Source organism: Syzygium oleosum, unplaced genomic scaffold, assembly GCF_021117445.2.
Source record: "Syzygium oleosum isolate NSW1041296 unplaced genomic scaffold, Sole_v2.1 Sole_v2.45, whole genome shotgun sequence".
In the NCBI taxonomy this organism is placed as follows: Eukaryota; Viridiplantae; Streptophyta; class Magnoliopsida; order Myrtales; family Myrtaceae; genus Syzygium; species Syzygium oleosum.
In genome coordinates, this window is record NW_026607529.1 from 1,818,608 (window position 1) to 1,829,499 (window position 10,892).

A 10,892-nucleotide genomic window follows, 5' to 3' on the forward strand; every position below is an offset into this window, starting at 1 on the left:
ACACAAACACAGAGAGAAAACAAGAGAAAAAAAGAGAGAAGAGGGGTGCCCGCGGCAAGCTCCTCCTGGTCACGCCTTGCTCCCGCACCTCCGCTGCTTGACGCTGACATCAGCCAGTTGTGAGCCTCAACGGTGATTCCTTGCTGCTTTGTGCTGTCCTTGCTCCACGACATTCGCTCCACCGTGGACGCTTGCACCCAACCGAGACGCTCCCATCCCGAAGCCCCGTTGACGACCAGCTGCTCCAATCCGACGATTCCCTTCACTGTTGCTGCTGTTCGTGAGTCGTCTAAATCGTGGAGATCCCCCGCTGCACTTCCAGGCCACGACGTAGCTTTGCATTGTTACGGAGCAGCAAACCCAGCGAGTCACCGCGGCTGTCGGACCTTCTTTTCACGATCTTGGAATTTTCTTTTATTGCAGGATGGTTTGGGTCTTGCTGGGAGTCCAATAAATTTTCTTGCAGCACCGTGAGCAACACTCATCACGGTTCCCCCCGACTTGCCACCGAAAGACGTCCACACTGCAAGATTTTCCTTCCTTGGCCGAGAACCACCGAACCAGTAAGCTTCACACCGCCAATCCACGGAGACAACAACGTCGAAGGAGAAGTCAAAGAGGGAGCCAAGTGGTGGAAGTTGATTGAAGGACTTTGACTACTCTTCAAAGGAAGAGCACGTTCTGCGCACTAAAGGAGGATTCTAAAAGGGCACATCTCCACTACAAAGCCATACCCCCAGCTTGCGGCCAGTCTTGCACGACGTTGTTATTCCTGCTGTTTCGAGCGCCCACGCCATTGTCGCCGTCCCGACGTGAGCCGCCCGCTACCGCCGCTGGTCCACTGCCGTCGGCCACCATACGTTCCGCAATCCCGATCCGCCGGTGATTCAAACTTGGAAATATCCACAAATTAGGTAAGATTCTCATATATATTCTTAGAATATTCAATTTCCTAGTCTTTCGGGTGTTTGAATATTTCGTGAATAGTGCGTGGATTGCTAGATATCTTAGGATAATATTTGCGATATCCGCAATATTCGAAAACACCCAAAATTAGGAATCATTCCTAATTTGGCAACGTATCTGGACGACTATTCGACCTTATCCCTAAGGTACGATACGCGGCGATACGGAAAATCGTTATCTTGTCCATAATCACTTGGATACGATAATAGATTTAATTTGCTTTCCAAATTTAAACAATCAACTTTCTGTCGATATCTATAACCCTATAGATATGACCGTTAGTTTGATTTCTTTGCCTTATCTGAATTTGAAGAATCTTGCGGATTGCGTTGATTGTTTGAATGTGATTGGTATCTTTGTTTGATTGTTTTCCTTTTAAATAAAGAAAATCTAAAAATTTGTTAGTTAGATTTAAATTAGAGATTTTGCATGCTTAGGGAATCTTAAATATATCCAAAAGAATAAGATAATTATTTGATTTAAATTGGGATTTAGGGTAGCATATTTCCTAGTTTAAATTAGAAATTGTTTTAATCTTAGTGGATTATTTAGGATATTTAATAATTTCGAATTTTAATAAAAATCCCAAAAAAAAAAGAATCACTTTAGGATAGATCAAACCATTTTCTCTAGGATAGATTGCATGTTAACTTGAGTAATTTTTAATTCCGAATTTCATTTGAAAATACCAAAAATAAATCATTTGTCCGTCATTAGAATTAGGTCACGTTGTCGCATGACATATAGTTTGCATGTTAGGCTGCATTAATCGCATGTTAATTTTTGCACGTCATTACATATAGGTTAGTTTTCATTTAAATAAGTGAAAATCCTAAAAAATATTGAGTGAACTGCTTGTTAATTAGAAATCATATTAGAATTGTTGATGTGATTTTCTAGCTAACAATGCAGATGCTTACGTTGCTTCGAGGTAAGTAATTCTCCCAATCTTGCAATTTATTTAATGTTTTGATTATTGGGTGTTACTTTGGTGGTTTGCACACCCGCATGATCACCTCACATGCTAGTGACTAAGTTAAAATGGATCCAGACTGCCTGCACAAATGTTTTTGAAAAGAAAAGGTACCGAAAGGGCGTTAGACTAGATCTAGCGTAATCAAGTCCCCGAGCTTAGAATCTCTGGTTCGTAGGAATAAAACATATCTCCCTGTGTTTTATTTAGGTTTCTAATCGACCTACCACAAATAGATTAGTGGCGACTCCAAGCATGAAAACTTTCGCATGTTAAAAACTTAAACCCTAAGTTGCGAATTGGTAGGGCTTGGGAGGGCCCGAGTTAGGCTTAGTCTTAACAATCCATTAGCCTGAGAGAAATTTTAGGTCGCGACAAGCGGTCCAGGTAGAAGGGGTTTGAAGGTAATGTCGAGTTGAGAACCAATAGTTTCAATCGACATAGGCTCTCCTAAATCCTTACCTCACATGACGTTGGAAGATTCATTTTAATTTGATTTAACTTATGAGGATCCTACGTGAGGAAGAGTCATCACTAGCTTATTGGGGTCAGGTAGACATTAAGTGAGGCACGGGAGGATATCTTATTCCTACTCAACTAGAAATCTATGGTCGGGGACTTGATTACATTACTTGTCTAACTAGTGTCCTTTAGGTACTGTGATTTGATTACTTGTCAACTAAAATGTCATACAGTCTTTTGACCAGATTATGAATCGTAAGGTTTTCGTCGGTTAAGTTTTCATGCAATGTTTTTGAGTTGATTATGGTGCTAGTGCTCTAGCCTAACCATTCAACTAAACTAAAAGCACACAATTAAAGAATGACATGCTGTGAGCGCACATAAAAAATAGAAATGACATCCTCGGTGGAGGCCATACTCGTGGAGATGGCCGAGCTCAAGGCAAAGCTTGTCGAGTGGAAGCAACATGCGTGAACGATGTGATTACTGTGCATTCCGATTTGTGAGTGGACGCCCCGAAGCCAAAAGAGTTCAAGGGCTTGTGGGAGGCCAAGGATGTGGACAACTTCCTGTTGTACATGGAACAGTACTTCCAAGCAACAGGAGTGACCGATGGTGCAGTTCGGGTAAGTACCACGGCTATGTATTTGATTGAAAATGCCCTATTGTGGTAGCGTCGTAGGAGTGATGATAAGAGCGGTGAACCTATCACTACCTAGGAATTCATCGAGGAGTTCTGACCACAATCCTATTCCGCCTATGAGAAAGAGGAAGCTCGAGATGAACTCCTTCGCTTAGAGCAAAATGGAGGAGCCCGTGAACATATGAAGAAGTTATCGGAATTGCTACTCCAGATCCCTTCCAGGAATGATACGGAGGCTTACTTCCAGTTCATGGGTGGCCTCAAACCATGGGTGAAACAAGAGCTGAAGTGGTGCAATGCAAAGGAGCTCTCTATGGCCATGTCCGTGGGCGAGACCTTTGTGGAATACAAGGGAACTTCCGGAAACAACCCGGACTCTTGATTGAGGGATAAGGTCACTGGTGGGGGAGATCGTAACAAGTTCCACCGCCTAAGTGGAAGCAAACCACCAGCGGCCCCTCGGAAGGTGAAGGTAGAGTCGAGCGGTGGAGACCACAAGAAGGGACATTTCTCTTTCAAGTGTTTCCCGTCCGATGGTGCGCAAATGACTCATGATTGCCTGACGTGAGACAAGCTTGTGGCATTTGTCAAGGCTCACAAGGAGGAGCATGAGAAGACGCAACTAGGTTCATTGTGGATCCTAAGTTTGATCAAGTCCAAGAAAGTGAACAAGCCCAATGGACTCATGTCTGCGGACGTGACAATCAATGATACCATGATGAGTGCACTTATGGATACCGGTGCATCCAACCTCTTCATCTCAGAGGAGGCCATGAAGAAACTCGACCTTTGGATTGAGAAATGCACCGGTGGTTCAAATTTCTTTTGGGTTTTGAAAATTTCGTAGCCCACCCTTAGGTGAAATCGCCACGTCATGGGGGCCAACGACAACTTGACTCTGCAGTGCCTTGTATTATTGGTGTTTTTTGAAAATATACTATGCATGCATCAGTCAAATTCAAATAATCGACTGATCTAGTCCATTAATCGAACACTCAAATGATAAAAAGAACAAAGCAGGATGAATCGTGTCCATACAGCAAACACAATCTACAGGCCTAAGGTATAGCGAACTAAATTCTGAATCGATGCAACGGGAATGCACACGATCCAACATACAAATTGATGATTCTAAATCAAACAGGGGGGACGAATCCAGTTCAACGTGCAAGCATGCAATACACCTTGTGCATGCAAACAGCGTGGGAGTGCAAAATTATAAAGGGGGAACGAATCCAATCCCATCAAAGCATCATGCAATTAAATGACAAGAATCCAAAGCTCCTTTCCCTGCAGAAAAGTTTAACCGACGATGACTTCTTCATCCGACAACCGATGGACCTGATTTTAATGGCGTTGGAATGCTTGCAATTTCTAGTTTCATGATACAAGATCGAAATCGGGAAGTAAATCACAGACTTCCCAATCAATCTCGAAGGTTTAAAAATTGAGGGGCAATATGAGAATTAAAAGACCGGTTTTGACAAGAAAAATCCATCTTTTTGAATTTGAATTTGCGTTTTGTGTCTCGTATCTCGTTGGTCGAATCTCGATTACCTTTTGAGTAACCCTTGGGAGGTCAAGTATAAAATTTTTCGAAAGCGGGAGGAAAATTTGAGTTGTCAACAAGTATGAAAGCTTTAGGCATTTTGGCACTTTATATATGAATTACGATAAAATGTACTTATTTATGTTCCGGAATCCAACCTTGATGGATTTACCGAATGAATCTTTAAACGAGCATATTTTGAAAAGTCAAATCTTGATTTTTCAGGATTTTATCGACATAACAGTCTTTGAGTTACTGTTATGATAATGGTACGTTTTAAATCATAAATTCTTGAAAGAGTGAATCCCTAATAATTTTCAATTATTGTTATTTATTTTTTTGATGGCCCAAAATAGACTGTTGTTGCGACAATCAATTAAGGAGGTAAGCATTTCTCGTATTGTCCAACGTCAAAACTCCAAGCGGAGATTTTTAGGGAGGCCGACGAAAGTGATGCGCCAATCAAAGGGCACCACCGGTCCACTCCCGGCCACCGGAACCACCCCCCACCCCCGCGGGGTTCGATCCTCTCCGACGATGGCGCGCCACGTGTCCCCCAAATCCCACGTGGTAATTTCGAAGCCACAAACCAACCAACCAAATCGAGAAATCTCCCACCACACCACGTTATCCACATTCCACCCCCGTCCTCTCTCCGCCACAAAACCGGAATTAACAGCACCAAATTCACGGTCAACGGCGCTCTCTCTTTCCCTTCCTCTGTAAGCTGACGGTCAAACCAAAACCAGTGTGCGTCATTCAGTTCTGCTACTGCAACTCTCTCTCTCTCTCTCTCTCTCTAATGTTTCTCTGTTCAGTCTTCTCTCTCCTCCTCAACTGAGGCCTCTCTCTCTCTCTCTCTCTCTCTCTGCAACTCGACAATGGCCTTCGCTCAGCTCGTTTCTTATTCCTCTTCCTCGCCCTCGCCCTCTCTCTCTCCCAAGCCCACCCTCGCTCCCGCTCCCGCTCCCCCGGTCGCCGCCGCTCCCACAGCCAGCTGCTACTACTCCTTCTCCTCCTCCTCCAAGCCCCTCGCCCCCCCGCCTCCCCTCCGCCGGCGGCGACGGCGGGGGAGCCCCGGCCCGGCCCGCTGCTCCGCCTCCTCCTCCCCGGAGTGGCGCCACGCGGGGTCCCCGTCCTCCGACGACGCCGTGGAGCTCCCCCTGTTCCCGCTCCCGCTCGTCCTCTTCCCCGGCGCGATCCTCCCCCTCCAAATCTTCGAGTTCCGGTACCGGATCATGATGCACACGCTCCTCCAGACCGACCTCCGGTTCGGCGTCATCTACACCGACTCCGTCTCCGGCATCACCTCCGTCGGCTGCGTCGGGGAGATCGTCAAGCACGAGCGCCTCGTCGACGACCGGTTCTTCCTCATCTGCAAGGGCCAGGAGCGGTTCCGGGTCACCGGGATCGTCCGCAACAAGCCCTACCTCGTCGCGCAGGTCACGTGGCTCGAGGACCGGCCCTCCGCGGACGGGGCCGACGACCTGGAGTCGCTGGCCGGTGAGGTGGAGGCCTACATGAAGGACGTCATCCGGATCTCCAACCGGCTGAGCGGGAAGCCCGAGAAGGAGGTCCCGGACCTGAGGCGGAACCTGTTCCCGACGCCCTTCTCGTTCTTCGTCGGGAGCACGTTCGAGGGTGCGCCGAGGGAGCAGCAGGCGCTGCTCGAGCTGGAGGACACCGCCACGAGGCTGAAGAGAGAGAAGGAGACGTTGCGGAACACGCTCAATTACTTGACCGCCGCCTCCGCCGTCAAGGACGTGTTCCCGTCGTCGTGATCGAATCGAGTGAGGACCGGGGAAGACTGATCACTTACTGAAGAAGCAGAAGCGAAGAACAAAGCTAAGTGTTCTTTTGCCAACGCCCTGGACTTTGTTGGTAAGTAAATCACGCGGGAAGGAAAACCCTCAGTAAGATGTAAATTTTTTTTTGTGATTTTGTAAATGATTCGAGCTTAATATTATCCATCAAGGCGTCCATAGTTCATGGTTTACACTGGTAAAATAACGGCGTGGATTGTATGAGCCACTAGAACACAGAACAAACATTCGATTAGTCAATCTTGTAGTCCTGCATGGTGTATGAATAAGTAGAATTTCACATGCAAGCAACGATTCCTGGGAATTATGTTTTCGAGGTCCATTTTAAAGGCAAGTGAAATTGTCTCAAAGCTGATCATTCTGATATGGCTGCTAAACAACTCTTATCCGTATGCTTAGTCTTTCTTGTCCTTTCTAGTTTGCCTGAATCTATCTTCCCTCCATCTCAATGGAGTTCATAACTTCAGCTTAAGGCAGACAAGGGAGCTTCAGGGAATTCCAGTTCGTAAAAAAAACTACCTGCATCGATGACATTCTTGCTAATTTTGCTGGGGACAAGAGAAGCAACTTCTTGCACCAGTGTTCAGCAGCCTTACATATGGTTTTTGCCACAAACCCTTTGCATCATCGCTGTGAAGTTCTACAGGGGCAAGCATGCACTGCATTGAGTCCTATTTCCCTCTAATATCAGATGTTCATTTCTTGCTAACATCTATCACATCATTGAGACTCGAGCGACCTGGTCTGTCTACAGAACTCTCATTGCACAGCACAATCACAAGAAACGTCGAAGAGCACTTTTGTCCTCTCTTCCTCTCTAAGAAACAACTGATTCTGTATAATAGATACACACAGCAAAGTTTCAAAAGATGCAAACGCAGTTTCTGTCCTCCTGAAGACCGCCGCACAGCCTAGTAAAGGAATGGAGAATCCTTTAGCTTTGTTCAGATCATACAAACTTGCATGCCAAACTATCTTCTATCATCCGACAAACTTTACGAAAGGTAAATGTTAACCAAAAACCCCGTTCTGAAGCAACACCAAACCACCCCCCCAAAGGATGAAATAAATCATGCTCTGTCGTAGAGTTTTGACTCAATGCAGAATTCTTGTATTGCCGCATATATAATGCTTACTCTGTATTGTTACTTGAGAAACAAAAATTCAGATGCTTTCCTTTTTGAGCTTTTTTGTCAATCACATGTCTTCCCCGATCCTTGAATCTGCTTTGCTTTAGTAGTTGGGAGTTCTTCAAATCCATACACACCTAAAACCTCCTGAAATGACGGCACCTTGGACACATTGAGAAATATAAAAAATCAATCTGGCACGTTATCAACCAATTCAAAAAAATTGTGAGGTCCTCTGAACTGTAGCCCTCTTTTTAGCTAGACATCTACTATTCCTCTTTACGTACATACGTGTATGCAACTTTGAGGAGAATGTGTAATACTTTGTTGAGACTACAAAATCCAACCCTCTACTATAGATTGCCAACTGCTTTGCTTCCTTAAAGAACCTCTTTTTCTGAGGGCTTCTGTTTCAGTAAGATTTCCAGAATGCTGCAAAATATCCGAAAAGTTCATTAGCCCAGCCTAAGATGTTTTAAGACAACTCACGACAGACAGAAGAAGCATTAGTCAAAAGAGGAAAGAAACCACTGTTATAAGAACAGTATAACCAATATATCTCCCTCGCATCAGAATGAACTACATACTGCCGAGAAGAATTTTCCCCAAAATGTTTAGTGGAAGGCCAATAAGAGGGGATCGGAATGACAATTTTTGGTTACAGCACAAATACGAGATAACCCACTGCATAAATACACGTCATTCTTTGCTACACTAAATCATGTTAACTGCTACAAAATCATCAGACAATTATGGGATCACATTGCCTTGGAAACTAAGAACTTGGTCTGTTATTCAAACTCATCAAGCTTAACAACTCCGGTAAGAGAAAGAAAAGTGGGTCGCATACCTTGAGGCATTGGTTGCTTGTTGTATCGCATACAGGATAATCTTGTGGGCAGCAATAATGATGATCCTTACAACATACAGCAGAATCGAGCCCACAACAATTCCAGGAAAGGCATATTCCGATAAAGCGAGACTTGCAACAGCAAGTTTTGCCCTCAGAACAATACGTGAAAAGATCACACCTTGTAGGACCTGGTGCCGGCGAGGGAGGAGGGTTTGGACTGGTCTTAGTTGGATAAGAAGGTAGCATATTGATGCCACATAAGCCTTCAGCATTTCCACTATTACGTTGCATATAAACATAACCATCCATTCCCCACCTTGATCCCCATGAGTTCTTCACAATCCAATAATCAACTCCATTTTGCGATCCATACCCTACTATCAATACAGCATGATCCAGAGAAGTTGAACATGGACCCGTGAAAACCCCCTACAAAGAATTCATACATCAAGACCACGGCCAACAAAAATCTAGTTAAGGTATTTTTGGTGGGAAGTGCACTTGGAAGTTTGACACCAACCTTTGAGTACAACTGAAATGCTCTCTCGCCTCCAGAAATACCCACACTTACTGGCTGATTAGCCACAGCTTGTAGCAGCATTTTCTCATTGTTTGCAGGCACATCAACATATCCATCAATTGTCACAATATGTCTCCTTAGCTATTGCATTAGCAAGAAAAATGTTTCAGAAACAAACAAAAGAATTGAATCTGCTAATTAAACCTAAGCTTGGACATTAGCAAAATGATGTCGCCAACAAGAAAACAACAGGTATATTAATCCATATCCATTACAAGAGAATGTCAGCGGAACATAATGCTTGACCAAGAAAGTGCAATGAGTTTAGGGAAATTCCAATGATTACCTTTTGCTTGTTGCAAGTCCTATCTTGAACGAGATATGGGTAATCATCCTCGGTGTCTATACCGTGGTTATCAACGACAAACTGAAATGCATAGTCCATGAGTCCACCACCGCATCCATCGTTGTATGTCTTGTCACAGTCGACCAACTCTTGCTCAGACAGGCTCACAAGAGATCCTGTGAAGATCTTATTGATTCCTTCAATGGCCCCTGTGGCTGAGAATGACCAACAAGCCCCTGCAGAGAGCAGCAATGGCATTCAGCTCCGCATCAAAGCACTCGAGTTGCCTCCACAGATTGTCTCATCAGATGGAGAGACATGATTTCACCCGTATACAAATGTTAAAGCACATCAACCAAGTCCATACAACAAGGGAATCTTCACCCTGATCGGGAGAAGATTGACAGAATTGGACTCCTATCCACATGTCACATGACAATGCCTCTGAACTTTGTAGTTCTACTCCTAGCTACCTCCACCATTTTCAAAACCAAAAGGCCAACCGGAGCAATGAGAATTTTGAAAAACAACTCACATCAAGCCAAATTATCCTTTACTAATCGCACACGACGTAAATACATGAATTTTCAGCCCGTCAGCTAATAGGGTATCCAGTCACAGGTAGAACAAAGTGCGATCACGAAAACTTATGAACACAAAATCGTATTTGAATGTTCATACGTTGCACAAAGTCCAAAATTTGGTTGACTAGAAAGCACTGAAGTTAATTGAACCAATCGAAAACATGTTTCAACGTTGTCAATCTGCATCTGCGCCAAAATCTAACTGAGAAAGGAAATAAAAAAGCCGAAGTGCCAAACGATCATCAATCTCAACTCCCCCCGCCATTCACGACAAGGCAAATTCGATCACAAAACCGACCAAAACAGCGCCACTCAATTCACCGATCCATACCACAGCTTCCTTGATCCTTGACGCGCGTCACCGCTCCTTTATCCCTCCAATCAACCGACGAAGGAACGCCGAGGCCGGGCCCGGGCCCGGGCCCCGCAATCCGCGGCCGGCCGGCGTTGACTGCGGCCCTCGAGAGGCCCAGCCGGGACGACCTGAACTCTTGGTCGGTGAGATCGGCGAAGGCGTTGAGGGCGAGGGCGTAGGAGGAGCTCCCATTGCCGTTGTGGCGGGCGACGAAGTCGAGGTTGTCTCGGAACACCCGGAGCCTGTGGAGCTTCTCGCGCTCGGAGGAGTAGGCCTTGCCGTGCTCCTTGCACCAGGCTTCGAAGAGCTCCGACACGGGCGGGGTGGAGGAGAGGCAGAGGCTGGGGTTGACGAGGAGGAGGAGAGAGAAGAGGGAGAGACACAGAGTTGTGTAAGGATTGTTCTCCTTCATGGTCGGCCAGAGAGAGAGAGAGAGAGAGACAGAGAGAGAGACAGGGTGGCTTGGGGTTTTTTACCTCTTTGGCAGAAATGGAGTTCCTGGGAAAACGGAGAGCCAAAGAACGACACGCAAAAGTCCCAACTACCCGAGTTTCTATTGGTCAAAAGAGGAAATGAATACTTGCTTAGCCGCAAGAAGATGTCGCTGTTGATAATTTTACGGAAAATGACACGAATAGCATTTGAATTTTGATCCAACATGTAACGTACTTAATTTTTAATTTGTTTA

General features: G+C 45.2%; 2 protein-coding genes across 2 annotated transcripts; one reads left to right on the top strand and one right to left on the bottom strand.

The window, feature by feature from the left end:
* The first annotated feature begins 5,334 nt into the window (after positions 1 to 5,334).
* LOC115679704 (uncharacterized) lies at positions 5,335 to 6,589 on the top strand. The gene has a single exon (XM_030603372.2). The coding sequence runs from the start codon at positions 5,475 to 5,477 to the stop codon at positions 6,372 to 6,374; it is 900 nt and encodes a 299-aa protein (XP_030459232.1). The 5' UTR covers positions 5,335 to 5,474; the 3' UTR covers positions 6,375 to 6,589.
* Positions 6,590 to 7,504: 915 nt separating this feature from the next.
* Positions 7,505 to 10,675, bottom strand: LOC115679703 (low-temperature-induced cysteine proteinase). The gene is made up of 5 exons (XM_030603371.2): positions 10,181 to 10,675; positions 9,266 to 9,501; positions 8,920 to 9,060; positions 8,397 to 8,828; positions 7,505 to 7,978 (listed from the first exon to the last, which is right to left on the bottom strand). The coding sequence occupies exons 1-5, from the start codon at positions 10,614 to 10,616 to the stop codon at positions 7,880 to 7,882; spliced, it is 1,344 nt and encodes a 447-aa protein (XP_030459231.1). The 5' UTR covers positions 10,617 to 10,675; the 3' UTR covers positions 7,505 to 7,879.
* Between the last annotated feature and the right edge of the window lie 217 nt (positions 10,676 to 10,892).

Bases quoted from the DNA above. Each gene is read 5' to 3' on its own strand.
- LOC115679704 (XM_030603372.2), top strand. From the start codon at position 5,475: ATGGCCTTCGCTCAGCTCGTTTCTTATTCCTCTTCCTCGCCCTCGCCC.
- LOC115679703 (XM_030603371.2), bottom strand. From the start codon at position 10,616: ATGAAGGAGAACAATCCTTACACAACTCTGTGTCTCTCCCTCTTCTCT. The intron at 9,502-10,180 runs GTATGGATCGGT...TGCTCTCTGCAG, and splicing joins CAAGGATCAAGGAAGCTGTG to GGGCTTGTTGGTCATTCTCA. The intron at 8,829-8,919 runs GTTGGTGTCAAA...AATTCTTTGTAG, and splicing joins CATTTCAGTTGTACTCAAAG to GGGGTTTTCACGGGTCCATG.